This window comes from Anolis sagrei, chromosome X (assembly GCF_037176765.1).
Source record: "Anolis sagrei isolate rAnoSag1 chromosome X, rAnoSag1.mat, whole genome shotgun sequence".
Taxonomy (NCBI): Eukaryota; Metazoa; Chordata; class Lepidosauria; order Squamata; family Dactyloidae; genus Anolis; species Anolis sagrei.
Window position 1 is genome coordinate 56181090 of NC_090034.1, and position 20727 is coordinate 56201816.

The window sequence follows — 20727 nt, forward strand, 5'->3', positions numbered from 1 at the left end:
ACAAATTCAACTTTTGAACAAACCTAGAGAACCTGTCTTGTTTGTAACTTGGGGACTGCCTGTACTTATTTGACCTGATTGGGATGTTTGGGTGACACTCTCTGGCCTTTTCTTTCTCTCTCAAGGGATCCCTGGCCTCAAGGACGCCGAAGGACCAAGGTTTCGGCCACATCCTGGAACAGGTCTACAACCTCCTCAAACATGGCAGCTGAAAATGGCTTCAAAATGACATTTTGTGTGCGTTTCGGAGCCTAGACAGAGACTACAAGTATCCCATAAACTGCTCTCCAGCAAGGATCTCCAGATGTTCTTATCCTTGGGGGCCATGGTAGTACAGCTGGTTAAACTGCTAACTGCAGAAAAACTGGTTGGCTAGAAGGACAGCAGTTTGAAGTTGCGGATCGTGTGTCCTCCCGCTGTCAGCCCTAGCTCCTGCCTACCTAGCAGTTTGAAAATATGTGATGTGAGATCAATAGGCACCACCTCGGCGGGAAGGTAAAAGGTGCCCATGCAGTCATGCTGGCAAAACACAACCAGGAGGACCTGCAGACAACAGGTTCCTTGGCATGGAAAATGGAACAAGAACACCTCCCCATGGCCAGAGTTGAGCATCACCTCCAGATGCCAGAGATGGAAAGGGAAAACTATGCCTTTGTGTGTGTGTTGTATGTCATTGTTCACTGTATAAAAGGCATTGAATGTTTGCGTATATATGTGTATACTGTAACCCCTTGGGGAGATAGAGCGGAATATAAAAAGTATATTATATAATTATTATTATTATTATCATCCTTGACATCTTACCTTGAAATACGTTGGGCAACGGACCCACTTTACAGAATGGCAATTGAGGCCGAGGTGTGTAACCTAGCCAAACCTGTTTGCCCTTGGCTAGCCAGAATCGTGAAATCTTTTAGAAGATGCCAGATCTCGGTCCATAAATACTGAACCAGGAGCTGACATATTCAGCTGCAGCAAAAGACAATAAGATCCAGAATGCACAAAAGTGGTATCTACGCTGGGCAACGAAAATGCCAAAAATCAAGTCATCTTCCAAAGCTAGCTGGCTGACTTCTTCATGGGGGAAATCTTACTGGAGAAGGAAAGTCTAACGGGGGAAAGGCCTATGTTTCAGTTGTTACTGTGGTTTGTAGAGATCCCAATGCCAGCAGAGGTCAGTCTCTGTTTTGGCCAGGATTGGATTCAAATTACACCTAAACATTAGGAAGAATTTCCTGACAGTAAGAGCTGTTTGACAGCAGAATACAGTGAGGTCTCCTTTTCTGGAGGTTTTAAAATGGGCTGGATGGCCATCTGCCAGGAGGGATTGGATGGTGCCTCCTGAATGGCAGAAAAGGGTTGGACTGGATGGCCTTTGGGTGTCCCTTCCTACGTTAGTAGTCTCTGGCTGCATCAACACTATCCTATATCCCAGGATCTAATCCCAGATTATCTGATTATCCCAGATTATATGGAAGTATAGACTCATATAATCCAGTTCAAAGCAGATAAACTGAGATCAGATCCTGGAATATAGTGCAGTGTAGATCCAGCCTCTGATTCTACAGCCCCATTTCTCCATGAAACTGCTAAGGGCGTTGATTGGGTGCTAGAAATAATATCATATGAAAGCAGACTGGCACACCCTAGGGATCACAACCAGACACAGTGAAGACATCTGCCCTTTCGCTTTGCTACTCTGCTGCTGAATACGCATGCTCAGTGTGGAATACATCTCGCCACATTGAAACAGTGGATGTGGCTCTTAATGAGACATACCACATTATCACAGGATGTCTATTCCCAACACCGCTGCAGAAATTATAGTGTTTAGATGGTATTGCACCACCTGATATCCGCAGAAAAGTAGCAGCCAGCAATGAAAGCCCAAGGCATTGACATCTCCAGCCCATCCTCTGTTCAGATTATCAGCCAGAATGCCAATTCCTTAAATCAAGAAACAGCTCCCTAAGATCTAGAGACACTCGCAGGAACACCTAAGCATGCGAGAGTCCAAAAGTGGCAGGATAAGACCCAGAACCTCAATTAGTGGCTGAGACTGGATGAGAAACTTCCTCTGGGGCATACAGAAGACTGGACGACTTGGAAGGCGCTGAACAGATTGCGCTCTGGCACCACGAGATGAAGAACTAACCTTAAGAAATGGGGCTACAAAGTGGAGTCCATGCAAATGTGGAGGAGAGCACACCACAGACCACTTACTACAATGTGGTCTGAGTCCTGCCACATGCACAACAGAGGACCTTCTCACAGTGACACCAGAGGCACTCCAAGTGGTCAGGTTCTGGTCAATAGAAATCTAGTGTAATGCTGTGTTTTTAACTTGGTTTGTGATTTTCTTAATACGTTATAACTATATTCTCAATTTGCTTCTGACACGATAAATATATCTATCTAAATATCTACCTCCTCTCATGTATCTACATCCCTATCATTTTCATCTATCATATAGCTACCCTCCTGTAATCTATCTATCTATCTATCTATCTATCTATCTATCTATCTATCTATCTATCTCATCCCTCCATCAGTGATCTGTGTCCCTCCTGGGTCGCCAAAAAATAAAGACAGGTCAAGGAAACTTAAACATTGAATACTTTTTATTTCAAGGATACAAAATGAAACAGAAAAGAAATAAACAAGTAATAATCCACAAACCAGAATGAAAGGAGGAAGGGGGTTCTTTTCCCCCCTCAAGAAATTGTCCAGATTACAAAAAATATATAGAGAAAGTCTCATTTCACTCCATTCAACACAACCAAGGCCTGGAGTTACAGATTTAAGAAAGCCAATATTTACAAAAGTCCTGCTCTCTTGCAATGCTCTGGACCTGCTGGTTTGGAAAGAAGGGATAGAAAAAGCCAGCTCGAACAGAGAGCATCACACCTGTGCCCCCCTTTCCCACAGAGAAATAGAACTACAAACCTTAAAATTAATCCAAATTACTTGTTTCAAGTGAGTATGAGGAGGAGGGAGGGGTAAGCACTTAACCCAAGGGACTTTGCAGCAGAACAGACACAGAAACGATCAGGAACAACAGTGAAAAGAGATACTGAAAGAAAAGACACTGACCTAGGACAGCAAGGACAGTAAATGATATATAGATATATAATGTTTATAACGTGTGTAAGTGGCTTGTACAAGATTACAAATTAAACCCAGCCCACCCCCTCCCCCTGAGAGAGAGAGCTGACTACAAAATAAGTTTGAGATATAGATAGATATAAAATATACGGATATAAATATTACAATGTGTCAGATCGTGGGGGAAAGAAAGTATACATACATATATATGTATAATACAGCTAAAAGGTGGAAAGATGTGCCATTTTTCTTGATCACAATCCCCTCTCCATCTTTCCCACCCCCAAGTGTCCCAATGGCTTCGCAACTAACTTTGTTGATTTGGCTCCTCGATTTTCAGCTCCTAAAATGGTGACGCTTCTTGTTGGGTGAAATGGCACGGTCAGATAATGAACCCACCAAACTGACAGGTGTTTCCCTAGGAAGGAAGGAATCCCAAAGGCCACATAACAATGGGGGAAAGGCAGAGGAATGGGAATCCGTCGTGACCGGATCGAATCCCACTGCCCGCAGTGAGAGAGCAGCACTGTAAGGACACTATTATTCTGGAGACAAGGGGATTATAAAGTTCTATGTATGGCTCAGCTATTCTTTTCTGGAGCAGCCCCCCCCCCCCCCCCCAATTTTCTAATGCTGTGTCGAGTCCGAAGGAAAAGCAATTCACGGGATGTGAAGGGAGAGAGTTCAGTGCCATCCAGAAGGCACAAAAGAGCCCTTGGGGTGCAAATCAAATGCAACAAATGCCAAAGAATTTGGAAAAGGGTCAGTCCCTTAAACCGTTCCTTTCTCCCTTCCAAGCTGAAAGTGTTGGCAGGAAGACGCCCATCCCCGCAACCCAGTTCACCAAAATGCTTTTTAATGGCAGCAAACGGGTTAAGGGATGAGCGAGGAAGCATCATCTGCTACTAGGCTTGGGATAATGTTGCCTGCAAGGAATGGGAACCTTGAGATTTCACTACCATTTTGCAGGGAGAAAGCGAGCGCGCCTCAGGGAGAGGAAAACAATGCAGACAGAATGCAAGCACCTTAGGACAGAAAAACAACACAGCGGAGGGCCTGCTTCTGAGATGGAATTTACATTCAAATACACCAAGACCCCTTTCCCCTCAATGTCCTGTTAATGCTTGACAGCAAGAAGGAAAACCCTGCGACCCCCTAGATATAGGCTGAAGTGTTATGTGTGCCCAGCTCTCCTTGAAATTGGATCAAGACCGCTCCAATTTTAAGGAAGATGTTTTTCAAGATGCCGAGAGAGAAGCCTGTCTCGTAGTGTTTTCAGAGGAAGTTAGATGGGGCAACGATGCTAGCTGAGCAGTTTCAAGTCTCTGACAGGCCTCCCTTAACAAGCAGGAATGAAACACCTCGTATAATTGATAACTTAGGTTCCCAGGCTCTAGTCCTTCCGACATCACCAGCTCCCAGAAGCCTCAGGGATCCAGAGTGCGAATGATTTGAAGGGCTTGGGTTTTGGAAAGCAATGTGCAACTTCGTGCACCCTGATTTCTTTGGGGGGCAAAAGGAGACAAGCTAAACACTTTGTCGGTGGGACGGGGGGAAATCCAAAGCAGAAAACACACAAATGATAAGTGCCATGTGTTCTGAAACCAAACAGAGAGACGACAGAATGAGTTTACGCCTTATGGGGGTCTGAGGTGTCAGTCCAAACCTCGCTTTTGTGCTTTGCTCCACCTATTGCCGGGTCACATGATGTTGAATAGCGGTCCCCAGCAAGGGGGAATTAGTGTCAGGTCTGTCCCATGGAATGTAAAAGAGGGGAATGGGGAAAGGAGGGAAGAAGTGGGTTTTCAGAGCGAGAGATGGGAAGAGGAGGAGAGAGAAAGCGGGTGTCGGGAGGGAGTGGAGCCGTTCATTGGGGCAGTGGGACCAGCACCTCCACGTAGTTGAGCGGGAAGAAGCCCGACTGGCCGTTGATCATGCCCTCGTACCAGTTCTCGTCAATCTGATTGGTGAGCGTGATGATATCGCCTTCCTTGAAGCCTAACTCCCCGTCGTTCTCTGGCTCGAAGTCATACAGCGCCTTGCAGCACGGCTGGTCCAGGGGAGCTGTGGAGGAAGCCCAGGAAATGCGGTCAGGATGCCCAAAAGGCCTTATCTGCGAGTACGCCCCTGTTTTGGAAAGCCCACCCTCTAAGAGGTCTTCCTGGCCCCTCCTTTGGTTTCAAGATAGGGTCATTTACAGATGCCTTTCTCAAATCCGATGGCCGTCAACAACCACAATACAGTCCTCCCTCCACATTGGTGGTTCTCACATTTTACAAATCTGATTTGAAACGTCCTTCCCAGGGCTTCTTGGTCCTTCAGGGCCAACTGGAAGACCTAGAGCAGTGGTTCCCAAACTTTTATCCGTCTAAGTTAATGGTTCCCAATCTTTTTTTGACCAGGGACCACTCTCCAACATTAGTACCAAAAGAGTTACAAAATAGTTTTTGGTCAACTTTAGATTTGGTTTGGTTATTTAGGGTGCTGATTCCAAAAATTGTATTGGATAGACCACATCAGCTTTCGTTTCTGATGCAGAACATATGCCATCAAGTAGTCGCCATTTGCTCGCCCACAGAAAACCATATTTAATAATCTAGAGCGGATGTGGTCTATCCAATGCAGTTTTCTGATTCAGCACCCCAAATTAACCCCAAGAATAGGCCTACAAACGAAGGCACCAAGAATTTTTTTGGTTGTGCTGTATTATTTCTGTGGATTTTGTTAACACTCATGCAAAAAGAGAGAGGAAGAGGTTGAGGTTGAGAAAAATACAAAAAGCAGAGCGCGAGACCCAAGAAACTATCCCTAAAAGCTTTAATAATAGTAATAATTACTTTGGGGACTAAATAAGGTCTTGAAAAAGGGCTGCTTTCCCATTGCAACTCTTGTGTTTGGCAATGGGAGCTAATAATAATAATAACATTGAGGGAAGTCAATAGTAGTAAACTGCTTAAAGTGCAAAAGACAAAGAGGGAATACTGTAAAAACACAATCCAGAGCAGAAGAGAAAACTGGCAAAAGAAGGCTCTCCATGGACAGTTCCTGGGAAAAATTGAGAGCCAAATTGACAAAGAAAAAACATGGCTGTGGCTCACAAATGGAACTCTGAAAAAGGAGACGGAGTGCCTGATTGTGGCAGCCCAAAAACAAGCCATTAGAACCAATGCCATCAAAGCCAGAATTGAAATGTCGACAACAGATCCCAAATGTAGACTCTGCAAGGAAGCAGATGAAACAATAGATCACATCCTCAGCTGCTGCAAGAAGATCACGCAGACAGACTACAAGCAGAGGCATAACACCGTTGCTCAGATGATTCACTGGAACTTGTGCCACAAATACCATCTTCCTGCGACAAAGAACTGGTGGGATCACAAGCCGGAAAAAGTTACAGAGAATGAACATGCCAAATTCCTCTGGGACTTCCGAATTCAGACTGACAGAGTTTTGGAGCATAATACTCCTGAACTCAGAATTGCGTTAAAAACAAAGTATCGATCGTTGATGTTGCAATCCCAGGTGACAGCAGGATTGCAAAGAAACAACTGGAAAAGCTGACACGATATGAGGATTTAAAAATTGAACTGCAAAGACTCTGGCACAAACCAGTAAAGGTGGTCCCAGTGGTGACCGGCACACTAGGTGCAGTGCCTAAAGACCTTGGCCTGCAATTAAACACAATCGGTGCTGACAAAATTACCATCTGCCAGCTGCAGAAGGCCACCTTACTGGGATCTGCACGTATTATTCGCCGATACATCACACAGTCCTAGACACTTGGGAAGTGTCCGACGTGTGATTCAATTCAACAGCCAGCAGAGTGATCTTGTCTGCTGTGGACTCATCTTGTTGTGTTTCAAATAGTAATAGTAGTAGTAACAACAACAACAACAACAACAACAACACCTTTGGGGGACTAAACAGGGTCTTACAAAGGGATGCTTTCCCATTACAATTCATGTGTACCAATGGGAGCTAATAATAATAAGAATAATAACCACTTTGTGGGACTCTCCTTTGCTCTCTTGCTCTCCTCCAACAGCAACAAGCAAAGCCGGCCGCAGACCTTATTTTAGGTCTCGTGGCCCACCGATTGGGAACCACTGGTCTAAGTGTTTTGGACTCCCCAAAAGTCTCAGATGCTTTGACCTACAATCAGGGATTCTGGGAACTGAAGTCCAAAACACCAGGAGGGAAGAGATCTAGACATTTCTAGAGAGGACACCATTTCTTTAGTTGTTTTTTTACACTTTCAGAGGGGTCCTTTGCCCTGAATACCATTGAATATGGAAGGCTGACTGTATGTTATCATTGTCATCATCAGGGGACAAAAGGAGACATTGCCTTCCCCTATTCTCCACTTGGTATGGAATGAGTTTACAAAAAGTCCTGGGATAATGTTGTTCCACATGCAAAATATTATTATTATGTGCCATACAAGGTCAAATGATGGGCCCATTTCAAGAAGAAAGAACAGGTTAATATCGAGACAAGAACATTGATGCTTTTCACAACAGTTAGGTTCAGGCAAAAGGAAGGGAGCTGGTGAAGGAAAGCGGAGCCAAAGGTGAAGCAGAGACAAAGCAAGCAAGGACACTCACAAAACGTCCGGCTGGGGGTCCGGGATGGCTTTTCGGATCGGAAAGAGGAAGAAGCTGCTTGCAAAACAACAAAAAGGAAAAAAAATAGAGAAAAAGCATGCTTTTTACATGAACACAATATCGACTGCTTTCTGGACAAGACAACTGTTAGCGAGGAGGTACATGGGAGAAGCGGGAACCTCTTTTTTAAAACATGGAAGAGGGACATGCCATGAAAAAAGGGAGATTAGGGATTTTGTGCTTCTTTCACTCCTTTCCCCCCTCCTCAACATTTGTCTCCTGCTCCAGAGATCAAAACATGAATTGCTGGATTCAAATGACAAGAACAAAGATCCCACTGAAATATTAGGGAAGCGCTGCTGTTTGGCTGCTTTATTTTGGAAGTATTTACACTTCTTGTGTACTCTTGTCCAGCAGGAAGGCTGGACTAGATGCCTCTTGGGAGTCCCTTCTAATTCTTTCTTACAATTAAGCCAAACACAGCAGACCACTCCAAAATAACTGACAACAACAACAATTAATTTAGTACCCACCTCTCCTTAAAGCAGTGTTTCTCAACCTGGGGGCCTGGACCCCGGTGGGGGTTGCAAGTGGAGGGGGTTTCAGGAGTTGCCAAAGACCATCAGAAAACACATATTTCTGATCATAGAGTTGGAAGTGACCTCATAGGCCATCCAGTCCAACCCCCTGTGTAGAAGCAGGAATATTGCATTCAAAGCACCCCTGACAGATGGCCATCCAGCCTCTGGTTAAAAGCTTCCAAAGAAGGAGCCTCCACCACACTCTGGGGCAGAGAGTTCCATGGCTGAACAGCTCTCACAGTCAGGAAGTTCTTCCTCATGTTCAGATGGAATCTCCTTTCTTGTAGTTTGAAGCCATTGTTCCGCGTCCTAGTATCCAAGGAAGCAGAAAACAAGCTTGCTCCCTCCTCCCTGTGGCTTCCTCTCACGTATTTACACATGGCTATCATATCTCCTCTCAGCCTTCTCTTCTTCAGGCTAAACTTGGGTCTTAGGAACCCCTTTCGCAACAACTGCAACTTCCAAATGACAAAATCAATCACCCAAATCCCAATATTCAAATTTGGATGTATCAGGTATTTTGTGCCAAATTTGGTCCAGATTCATGGTCTCTTGGGCTCCTGAGGTAGGTGAACTACATCTCCCCTAAATCACTGTCAGTTCCTTCCAAATTGGTCATGGCGGTTTCCGTTTGGGAAGTTTGGCCCAAGTCTATCATTGGAAGGGTTCAAGGGGCTCTTTGATTGTGAGTGAACTATAAATCCCAGCAACTACAACTCCCAAATGACAAACTCAATTCCCCGCAACCCCCACCAGTATTCAAATTTGGGCGTATCGGGTATTTGTGCCTAATTTGGTCCAGTGAATGAAAATACATCCTGCATATCAGATATTTCATCACGATTCATAACAGGAACAAAATTACTGTTATGAAGTAGCAACGAAAATAATGTTATGGTTGGGGGTCACCACAACATGAGGAACTGTATTAAGGGATAGTGGCATTAGGAAGGTTGAGAAACACTGCCTTAAGGCCTCTCCCTGAGGCCCTAAAAGCCTCCAAAGGAGGCTGAAATCCCTGGTAAATGTTGAATGCAACCATCAGTTAGGCTGGCAGCCCACTCTCTCCCTCTGCTTCTTTTTTGCCCACCTTAAGAGCCATGCGCCCCTCTTCCCCACCGCCAGGTGAAGTGTCTTCACCTGGGATGCCTTACCTGAGACTTTGGGGGCCGGGTTGCAGGAGAAGCCGCCATTCGATTGGTCACTCTCCCCAAATTCGTAGGTTTCCCTGGGCTTTGGCTTGTATTCACGCTTAGGGCGTGAGGACGCTTCCCGCACCCTGGGTGAGAGAGAGAGGAAAAAGCAGTCATTAGCAGGAAACAACATGTCATCTACACTTGGTTACGGTCAGCCGAGTTCAGAAGGGAAACCAGTGCTGGGCTTGGGAGATCCTCTGGCCAGTTTAAGGTTGGCCTTTCTGCTCCTCAGAGCTTTGTGTACCATTTGGGAGGATGAAACAGTGCTAATCCCCATATTGACTCGAGTCTAACACGCCATCGAATTCTTTGGATGTCTCCCCTTCTCCATCCAACTCAGGGACAGGTTTAGCACAGTGGGTTAAACCGTTAACCATTAAACCGTTAAACCCACCAGCTCAATAGATATTTTGAGCAATGACCAATCTACTTGCCCCCAAGGAACTGGGGAAATTGATGCTGTTCAATGTTTGATGTTTTGTCTTGTTGTGTTTTTAATTTAATTTTAGTTGTTAAGTTATAATTTGTTTTCATATGTTGGGTTGCCAAATTTCCTAACTATGGGTGCATTGTTGTTGTGTTCGGGCATTGAATGTTTGCCTTTTATGTTTGGAATCCACTCTGAGTCCCTCCGGGGAAATAGGGCAGAATTTAGATAAAGTATTATTATTTTACTGACACAAAAACACAGTATGACACAGCAAATGAGATATATATGCTGGATTTCGTATCACAAATTCACAAGTTGAACACTTCCCAAGTGTGCTGATTACCAATGGGATCACCTGTACTGGTTTATGCCAGAGCCTTTGCAGTTCAATTTTGAGGTCTTGATAACGGCTGCGTTTTTCCTGTTGTTTTTTGTCAATGCGACTGTCACCTGGTATGGCAACATCAATAATCCAAACTTTTTTCTTTTCCACAATCATGATGTCTGGTGTATTGTGTTCCAAAGCTTTGTCAGTCTGGATCTGAAAGTCCCACAGTATTTTTGCATGTTCATTTTTAACTACCTTTGCAGGTTTATGATTCTACCAGTTCTTTACTACAGGCAGGTGGTACTTGTGATGTAAGTTCCAATGAATCACTTGGGCAACAGTGTTGTGCCTCCGTTTGTAGTTTATCTGTGCTATTTTCTTTCAGCAGCTGAGGATATGATCAATAGTTTCATCAGCTTCCTTGCATAGTCTGCAATTTGGGTCATCAGCTTATTTTTCGATCCTGGCCTTAATCCTGCATTGGTTCTGATGGCTTGCTTCTGGGCTGCAAGAATCCGGCCTTCTGTCTCCTTCTTCACTGTTCCATTTGTGAGCCATAACCAGGTCTTCTCCTTATCAATTTTTCCTTCAATTCTGTCAAGGAACTGCCGATGCTTCAGTTTATGCTTTGTTGTGCCAGTGGTCGGCTCTGATTATTATTATTATTATTATTATTTGAAACACAAAAACATTCGTACACAGCAAACAAGGTAACTGTAGCTGTTGTATTGGATCACACATCGGACACTTTCCAAGCGTCTAGAACTGTGTGATGTATCGGTGAATAATGCGTGCAGATCCCAGTAGGGTGGCCTTTTGTAACTGATTTTGTCAGATCCAATTGTGTTTAATTGCAGGCCAAGGTCTTTAGGCACTGCACCCAGTGTGCCGATCACCACTGGGACCACCTTTACTGGCTTGTGCCAGAGTCTTTGCAGTTTGATCTTTAAATCCGCATATTGTGTCAGCTTTTCCTGCTGTCACCTGGGATTGTGACATCGATGATCCATACTTTGTTTTTTAACACGGTCGTGAGGTCAGGAGCATTGTGCTCCAAAACTCTGTCAGTCTGAATTTGGAAGTCCCAGAGTAGTTTGAAGTGTTCATTTTCTGTAACTTTTCCAGGCTTGTGATCCCACCAGTTCTTTGTCTCAGGCAAATGGTATTTGTGGCACAAGTTCCAATGAATCATCTGAGCAACGGTGTTATGCCTCTGCTTGTAGTCTGTCTGCACAATCTTCTTGCAGCAGCTGAGGATGTGATCCATCGTTTCATCTGCTTCCTTGCAGAGTCTACACTTAGGATCTGTCGTCAACTGGTTCTAATGGCTTATTCTTGTCAATTTTGCTCACAATTTTTCCCAGGAACTGTCCAGGGAGAGCCGCCTATTGCCAGTTTTCTCTTCTGTTCTGGATTTATTTTTTTTACGGTATTCCCTCTGGGAAAGAGAAAAGCACTGCATGCCTTTCCATCTGACAGAACTAATCAAGGGACTTCATCACATTGAAGCTGGGAAGTGTCTGGTAGAGTAGAGCTCAGTCTGACTCAGTTTTGAAATGAAATAAATGACTTCCCTACCTTCATCACACTGTTAAATATATCTGTGTTACTCAGTTGTACTCAGCATTCTTTCAGTTGCTTTGCCATCACACTGTAATTGCTAGGCACCGCCCACCATCCCTCTCCCATGTTACGTGTCTTCAATTCTGGAAGCAAGGTAGCAGGGAGGGAGGGAGGGAAAGCGGCAATGCACTCTCCCTCCTCTCTCTTGGCTGCCCCATGGATAAGGGTGTGGACCTTGGAAAACTGTAACTCTCAGGACTGCAGGAGTATTGCTGCTGTTGCTTTGTTTCCCCCAGAAGATAGAAGATATTCCTGGCATGGCCCAAAGGATGCCAAATGGGAATGGCATGTGTATAACCCACCCCTAAGGGCAGAAGGTAGCTCCGGGGAAGCACTCACCTGCGCTTGAGTTTGTCCGCAAGCTCATCAAGGATCTGTACGGCTTGCCGGTGGTAATCGAGCTGGGCGTCCACCAAAGCCGACAGCTGGCTGACCTGCTCAATCTAGAACAACAACAACAACAACAAAAAAAAAACCCCCATGAGAAATGGCTTTGAAAAGCTGTCCTGTCCAATGACCCATGGATCTTGGGCCTGTGCATTCATTTTCGCCCATGAATATCACTTTGCAGGGCCCAGCTCACCCTCCTTTGAATGCCAGAGTCCTGGGAAAATGTCCTGCGGAAGAACAGGACGCCCAAACTCATAGAGAAACAGGGCAACAGCACAATCATGGAATCCTAGAGTTGGGAGAGAATCCCAAGGGCCATTCTGTCCAACCCCTTTGGCCAAGCAGGAAGACACAATCAAAACCTTCCTAACAGATGGCCATCAAGACTTGCGTCTGTCTCTCATATATTGTGCCTACACTAGTGCTTGGGATTCTCTCAAGCACTAGTGTAGGAGAAAGGCAGCTATGAATTCCTAGATTTGGAAGAGAATCCCTAGCACCATTCAGTCCAACCCCTTTGGCCAAGCAGGGAGATACAATCAAAACCCTCCTGACAGATGGCCATCAAGCCTTGCGTCTATCTCTCGGAGGTTGTGCCTACATTAGCAGCTCCATGGAGAAAGACAGCTATGAATTCCTAGAGTTGGGAGAGAATCCCAAGCACCATTCAGTCCAACCCCTTTGGTCAAGCAGGAAGACACAATCATAACCATCCTGACAGATGGTCATCATGCCTTGCATCTGTCTCTCGGAGATTGTGCCTACATTAGCAGCTCCATGGAGAAAGACAGCTATGAATTCCTAGAGTTGGGAGAGAATCCCAAGCACCATTCAGTCCAACCCCTTTGGCCAAGCAGGAAGACACAATCAAAACCCTCCTGACAGATGGCCATCAAGCCTTGCGTCTGTCTCTCAGTTGTGCCTATATTAGCAGCTCCATGGAGAAAGACAGCTATGAATTCGTAGAGTTGGGAAAGAATCCCAAGCACCATTCAGTCCAACCCATTTGGCCAAGCAGGAAGACACAATCAAAACCCTCCTGACAGATGGCCATCAAGCCTTGCGTCTGTCTCTCGGAGGTTGTGCCTACATTAGCAGCTTCATGGAGAAAACAGCTATAAAGTCCTAGATTTGGGAGAGAACCCCCAGGTCCATCCAGTCCAACACTTTTAACAAGCAGGAAGACACAATTAAAGCCCTCCTTGACAGACGATCATGCAGCCTCATGTCTGTCTCTCAGAGGTTCATGAAGAAAGACAGCTATAGAGTTGGCAGAGAACCCCAAGGGCCATCCAGTCCAACCCCTTTCTGCCATAAGGGAAAAACACAATCAAAACCCTCCCAACAGCTGGCCATCCAGACTTTGTTTAAAAGCCTCCAAAGGAGACTGTTGAACAGCTCTCCTTATGGTCAGGAAGTTCTTCCTCATCTTCACCTGGAATCTCCTTCCCTGTCATTCGAACCCATGACTCCATTCAGTCCTAGCCTCCAGGAAGCCTGCTCCCACTTCCTTGTTTTGTTTACTAGCCAACAGTTCCATCCAAAAGGTATTCATTTAGTGATTCATTGCCACACGGCCAAACTCACGTCTGTCTCTAGGAGGTTGTGCATACTCGTCTCTGCCACTTCTTTGGACTCTTCGAACTTCTCCAGGGCTTGCCGGAGCTCTTCGTCCGGGATCTTCCCCTGCCGCTTCTTTTTGTAGTCGAAGTCTAAGCGCCTGCCTTCCAGCTTCTTTAGGTGGTGCTGTTTGAAGAGGTTGGTGAGCAGAAAACATTCATCAATACCCAGCTTGTCAATATGGAATGACTTTAGAGCTGGAAGGGATGCCCCAGAACCAGCCAAATAATAATAATAATAATAATAATAATAATAATAATAATAATAATAATAATAACAACTTTATTTATACCCCGCCATCATCTCCCCAAGGGGACTCAGGGCGGCTTACATGAGGCCAAGCCCAACAACACATCAGTAAACATTAAAGCAATAAGCAATTAAACAATATAATTAATATAACTCACAAATAGACAATAACACGCAAAAATTTAAAATTCAGCCACATTATCACAAGTGGGAAAAGCACAATCAAAACCCTCCTGACAGATGGCCAACCAGTTTCACAGACATAATATATAATGTATAATAATAATAATAATAATAATAATAATAATTTATTTCTAACCTGCACCTCCCTCCCCAAAGGTACTCAGGGCGGCTTCATTAACAGTTTCATGGAGAAATAGAGCTATAGAATCATAAGATGCCAGGAAAGGCCACCCAATCCAATCCCATTCTGTCATGAAGGAAAACACAATCAAAGCCCTACCAACAGATGGCCATCCAGCCTCAAAGAAATTAGAATTTTTGTGGAGAAATAGGGATCATGGGATTCTAGAGTTGGAAGGGACCCCAAGGCCCTCGATTCCAAGATCCTTCTGCCAGGCAGGAAGGCACCATCCAATCCCTCCCTACAGATGGACATCTAACCTATTATTATTATTATTATTATTATTATTATTATTATTATTGCTACTATTGTGATTATAACCACAGAGTCCAAGTTGGAAGAGCTCCCAATGGTCATCCAGTCCAGCCCACTTCTGCCAGGCAGCAGGACACAATCAAAGCCCTCCTGCCAGATAGCCATTCAGCCTCAAAGACATTAGCAGGTTTGTGAAGAAATAGGGATATAGGATCATGGAATTCTAGAGTTGGAGGGGATCCCAAGTGCTGCTAACTCCAACCCCTTTCTGCCAGACAGAAAAGCACCGTCCGATCTCTCCCTATAGATGGACATCTTGCCTATTGTTGTTGTTGTTGTTGTTATTATTATTATTATTATTATTATTATTATTATTATTATTATTAGACACACAACAAGATTAGTACACAGCAAACAAGATCACTATGCTGGCTTTTGTATTCAATCACACGTCAGACACTTCCCAAGTTGTTATTATTATTGTTGTTATTAGAACCATAGAGTCCTAGAGTTGGATAATCCAAGGGCCATCTAGTCCAACCCACTTCTGCCAGGCAGGAAGACACAATCAAAGCCCTCTTGACAGATGGCCACCAAACTTCAGCTTAAAAAACGTCCAGAGAAGTAGATTCCAAGGCTGGTATCCTCCTTCCCCAAAGGTCGCAACAGGATGGACCGTACCTGGATCTCCTTCAAGTCCTTGTCGCACAGGTTTTGCAAGGGGTCAATGAAGTTCTGCTTGACCTCGATGTCAAGGGAGTCCTTCACTTCGGCCAAGCGCTTCATGGATTCACCCGCGTCCAGCAGTGCATCTCCGAAGTTGGACTCGTCGCCCAGCTCTTTGCCGTACCGGATCATGGACTCGCCGAGGAGGCCTTCAGACTGTGGGTAGCCCGGGTTCTTCACCTGCCCCCGGATCTTGGAGACAGTGTTCAACATCGTCAGCTTGGCGCGAGAGGCTGAGAAAAACCAAAAGAGAGGAAACATATAGATTTCTAGCGATAATAAGGCCCAAATGAAGTTTTCCCCCTCCAAAGGCCAGAATACAGTCCGTACCGGGATTGGGTTGGAGGTATTCTGTCGTCCGCGCCAAAACTTCGACCACAGCTTTGCTGGTGAGGTCCACTTTCTGTAGGAAGAGAAATAAAGCCTCAAAGAAATATAAGGAATGGAAACTCCCTAGACTCTGACTAAAGTAACAGTTAGGTCTACAGCGACCCAATCTGTGGGCATTCCAGCTTTACCAACTAAGTTATCAGCTAGGCTTTTCACCCTTCCATCTACTTTCCCTATTATTATTTATACACATAATGAAAGCGAAAATATGTATGTATGTGTGTGGCTGGGGTGTCCACTTACCCAGGCAAGCTCCTACCTCCACAAATAGCTCTAGCTCTCACTACTCCGGAGATAACCAAAGGCAATGACATTGCAGGTTATAGTGAGCACCATGAACATGTGTAAAAGCCCTGCCAATGTCCACCACAAACACCACACTGTCCACCATATTATACACTGTTGATTTGTGTTTTTTTGCTTTGGAAAGTATTTTGTCTAAGATAGCAGACATTAATCTTCCACAAAACATGACCCCGGCCACTGCCTCTCCCTTGACCCTTTCCTATTCTTTTCTATGGCACACAGCAAACAGTGCAATTAATCAGCTATTGAACATACTAGAGCGGTTTGGGGAGAATTCACCACGATTTATAGGAGTTGTAGGTACTGGGATGTATAGTTCACCCGCAAACTAAGAGCACTCTGAACTCCACCAACGATGCACCAGGAACTAACTTGGCACACAGAACCCCCATGACCAACAAAACATACTGGAGGTCTTTGGAGGGATTTATAGTAATTATAGTTCACCTACATCCAGAGCGCACTATGAACCCAAACATTGATTAATATGGACCAAACTTGGCATGCATACCTGATATGCCCAAATTTGAATACTGGTGGGTTTTGAGGGGAATTGGCCTGGACATTTTGGAGTTGTAGGTACTGGGATTTATAGTTCACCTGCAATCAATGAGTACTCTGAACTCTACCAAAGATGGAATTGGACCAAACTTGGCACACAGCGCCCCCATGGCCAGAAAAAAATATTGGAGTTCTTTGGGGAAAATTCACCTTGATTCAGGGGATTTGTAGTTCACCTGCATCTAGAGAGCGCTGTGAACACAAACACTGATGGATCTGGATCAAACTTGGCACCCATATCTGATATGCCAAAATCTGATTACTGGAGGGGTTTGGGGGGAACTGACCTTCCTTTCTGGAAATTGTAGTTGACCCACAGCCAGAGAAACTGTAACCTCCACCAATTATGGGTTTGGATCAAACTTGGCACACAGAACGCCCATGAATAACTCAACCTACTGGAGGGGTGTGTGGGGACTGACCCACTATAGTGGGAGTTATAGTTTGCTCTACAACCAGAGAACACATAGAATCCCTCAATGCTGCATCTAGAGCAAACTTGCCCAATATAACTAACTGATGCAGTTTTTGAGAATTAATCTGGCATGGTGAGTTGCAGTTCACACACAACCATATGCATTTTGTAGAGTTATGTGCAAAATTTGACTTTTTAAAAATTACCCCGGGCAACGGCAAGTACCCAAGTTAGTAATACAATAAAACATCTATTCCAGTAATAATAACAACCAGGATGGTGCTGATTTACTCCTGAGCAACAAGGAAGTTTCACAGAGACCACCCAGATAAGGAAATCTCATTGACAGCCCCCCAAAAGAAGTTTGCCCAAACTTTGCTCCCCTTTTCCATCTCCTTGAAGTCATCGTCTAACTTGGTCCCTTCGGCTCCTCCAACCTTTTCGCTGACCAGCTGTAAAAAGGAAAAAGAAGAAAAAGAAGTCAGTAAGAAAGCTCAATATGTCTTTCGTTTCTGAGTGTGCAAGTCTGTCCAATGTACATGGCTTTCATGTTGTTGTTGTTGTTGTTGTTGTTGTTGTTGTTGTTGTTGTGTGCCTTCAAATCATCATTCCTGGCTTAAGGACTTCCTAAAACAAACCTATAATGTGGTTTTCTTGGCAGGGTTTGTTCAGTGAGTGTTTGCATTGCTTTCTTTAAAGTGTATCTTGGCTGAGCGAGGATTCTAACCCTGGTGTCCTGAGTCCTAGTTTAAGACCCAAACCTAGCTTTGTGTATTCAATTACAATAGGCCCTCAGTATCCATCTGGGATCAAGGAATAATAATAATAAAAACTTTTTTAATATCCCGAAACCATCTCCCATAGGGACTCGGAGCAGCTTACAAAATAGCATACAATGGTGCCATAGGTAAAGGTTACCCCTGATACTAAGTCCAGTCATGTCCGACTCTAGGGGGTGGTGCTCATTTCAATTTCTAAGCGGAAGCTCCGGCGTTGTCCGTAGACACCTCCAAGGTCAAGTGGCCGGCATGACTGCATGGAGCATCGTTATCTTTCCGCACAAGCTGTACCTATTCATCTACTCACATCTGCATGCTTTCAAACTGCTAGGTTGGCAGAAGCTGGGCCTAATGGTTTAACTCGCTGTTCCACCAGGGGGCCCAATGATAGTGCCATACAACACATAAAACGCAATACATCAACACATAAAATCAATAACACATTTACATAAAACCAGACATATAAAATTAAGAAAAGCAACCTAGATTAAATAACATCGGTAAAATGTGGCTATGCCCATTGATTTAAAAAGATCCATACAATTGATTTAGCATTCCAACTGTATACCTATCAGAATATAAAGTGCTAAACTAATTGGCACTCAGTCTAGCTACTTTCTAAAGCAGTGGTTTTCAACCTGTGGGTCCCCGAGTATTTCGACCTACAACTCTCAGAAACCCCAGCCAGTTTACCAGCTGTTAGGCTTTCTGGGAGTTGCAGGCCAAAACAACTGGGGACCCTGGTCTAAAGGTTATCAAAGGCCTGCTGAAAAAAACCCCAAGTTTTTAACTTTTTCCAAAAGTGCTGGAGGCTTGCCTAATTTCCCTGGGGTGTTCCAGAGCTGGGGGGCCACCATCGAGAACACCCTTTCCCTTGTCCCCACCAACCGTCCTTGAGACGAAGGCAGGACTGAGAGGAGGGCCTCCCCAGCAGATCTTAGAGCCCGTGCTGGTTCATAGGGGAAGATGCAGTCACAAAGATAGGCAGGACCCAAATCATGTAGGGCTTTGTAGGTCATAATCTGCACTTTGAATTGGGACCATAAACATATCGGCTGCCTATAGCTGGCTCCTGTTAGCAATCTGGCTGCCGATCTTTGCACTAACTGCAGTTTCCAGGCCGTCTTCAAGGCAGACCCACTTAGAGTGCACTGCAGTAATCCATACGAGATGTAACTAAGATGTCGACCACAGTGGCCAAGTCAGGCTTTTCGAGGTATGGTTGCAGCTAGCGCACCAGTTTTAACTGTGCAAAGGCCCTTTTGGTCACTGCTGACACCTGAGCTTCAAGCATCAGCGCTGAATCCCACACTGCGGATGTGTGTCCTCAGGGGGAGTGTAACCTGGTCGAGCACAGGTTGCCACCCTAGACCCCGCTCGGCCTCACAACTGACCAGGAGGACTCTGTCTTGTCAACTTATTAGACCTCATCCAGTCCATCACAGCTGCCAGGCACTGGTCCAGGACCCTGGCAGCTTCCTTGGAATTAGGTGGAAAATAGTATTGTATGTCACCTGCGTAGAGATGGCACCTAACTCCAAAACTCACCCAGCAGTCTCATGTAGATATTGAAAAGCATGGGGGTTGGACCCTACAGATCAATGCCCAGGGGTTCAAACAAGTATCCCCCAGCATCACCATCTGGGAATGGTCCTCCAGGAAGGAGCAGAGCCACTGCAGAGCTGTGCCCCCAAGACCCATTCCGGAGAGCCGATCCAGAAGGATACCATAATCTATGGTACTGAAAGCTGCTGAGAGATAGAAGAGAACTAGCAGGGACACACTCCCCCTGTTTAGCTCTCTGTGGAGGTCATCCACCAAGGCAACCAAAGCTGTCTCTGTTCCGTGACCAGGCCTAAAAACCAGACTGCAAGGGATCCACATAATCGGCATCATGCAAGAATCCCTGGAGCTGAAAAGCCACCACTTGCTCCAGAACTTGTCCAGAAAAGGGAAATTAGAAATGAGGAGTCAAGGGATAATTTCTTCAAAACTGGTCTTACAATGGCTTTTTAAAGTTTGGTGGTATGTGCCCCTGCTCGAACAAGGAAGCCCCATGGATACCGAATTCTTGGATGCTCAAGTCCCATCGGATACAACGGCATAGTAAAACAGCCTTCGTTATATATATGAGGGGCGTTCGTTAAAGATTTCCCCTGATCCACTTCCTGTGGACCAAGAGCAATGAAACTTGGCACAATTATCAGTCCTTCTCTCCATAAGTGTCACTTAGGGACATACACTTCTCCCATCCTTTTAAGCCACTGCAAACACCTCACTTGTAGATGTCGACAGGTTGCTCCAAGAGCCACATTGCGACTTCGTAAATCAGAGTCTCGTCATCTGAAAAATGCTTGCCCTTCAAAAATAACTTCCTTGTTGGAAAGAGGTGGTAGTCTGATGGTATGAGGTGAGGTGAACCAGGGGGATGTGGTTGAATTTCAAAACCACAGGAGCATGCTCCCATTTGGGCAACAGGTGAGTTGCGAACTGGTGCACTGTCTTGCAGAAGATGGACACCTTTGGTAAGCATGACACATTGTCTCTTGGTTTTGATGACCTCCCACAATTCCCGCAGCAGTGAAGCATAGTATGCCCCAGTGATCCTGGTCCCCTTTGCTAGGAAATCCATCAGTACTACTCTGTGCTGGTCCCAAAATACTGTTGAGAGTTGGGCACGTGCTTTCTTTGGAGGCAATGAGTCACAATGCTTTCATTGCACAGACTGGACTTTAGTCTCAGGATCAGAGTGATGGAACCAGCATTCCTCCTGTGTGATCAGTCTGTTGAAAAAGTCTTCCTGGT

The 20727-nt window shown here is 45.0% G+C and overlaps 2 protein-coding genes across 4 annotated transcripts in view; one reads left to right on the forward strand and one right to left on the reverse strand.

Moving 5' to 3' along the window:
* The window catches only part of MPND (MPN domain containing), a 27260-nt gene extending 24652 nt beyond the window's left edge, over positions 1-2608 (forward strand). For both annotated transcript variants that reach the window (XM_060784946.2, XM_060784945.2), the window contains exon 13: positions 126-2608. In XM_060784946.2, coding sequence (XP_060640929.2) covers positions 126-212 — 87 coding nt within the window. In that variant the 3' untranslated portion in view covers positions 213-2608. The remainder of the gene's footprint in view (positions 1-125) is intronic.
* The window catches only part of SH3GL1 (SH3 domain containing GRB2 like 1, endophilin A2), a 44271-nt gene continuing 26147 nt past the window's right edge, over positions 2604-20727 (reverse strand). The window contains exons 2-9 of one of the 2 annotated variants that reach the window (XM_067473484.1): positions 17527-17595; positions 15802-15874; positions 15427-15704; positions 13845-14003; positions 12207-12310; positions 9445-9569; positions 7710-7763; positions 2604-5169 (exon numbers count right to left, since the gene is read on the reverse strand). In XM_067473484.1, the coding sequence (XP_067329585.1) occupies positions 4973-5169; positions 7710-7763; positions 9445-9569; positions 12207-12310; positions 13845-14003; positions 15427-15704; positions 15802-15874; positions 17527-17595 (1059 nt within the window). In that variant the 3' untranslated portion in view covers positions 2604-4972. The remainder of the gene's footprint in view (positions 5170-7709; positions 7764-9444; positions 9570-12206; positions 12311-13844; positions 14004-15426; positions 15705-15801; positions 15875-17526; positions 17596-20727) is intronic. The other variant, XM_067473485.1, reaches the window with a different exon arrangement.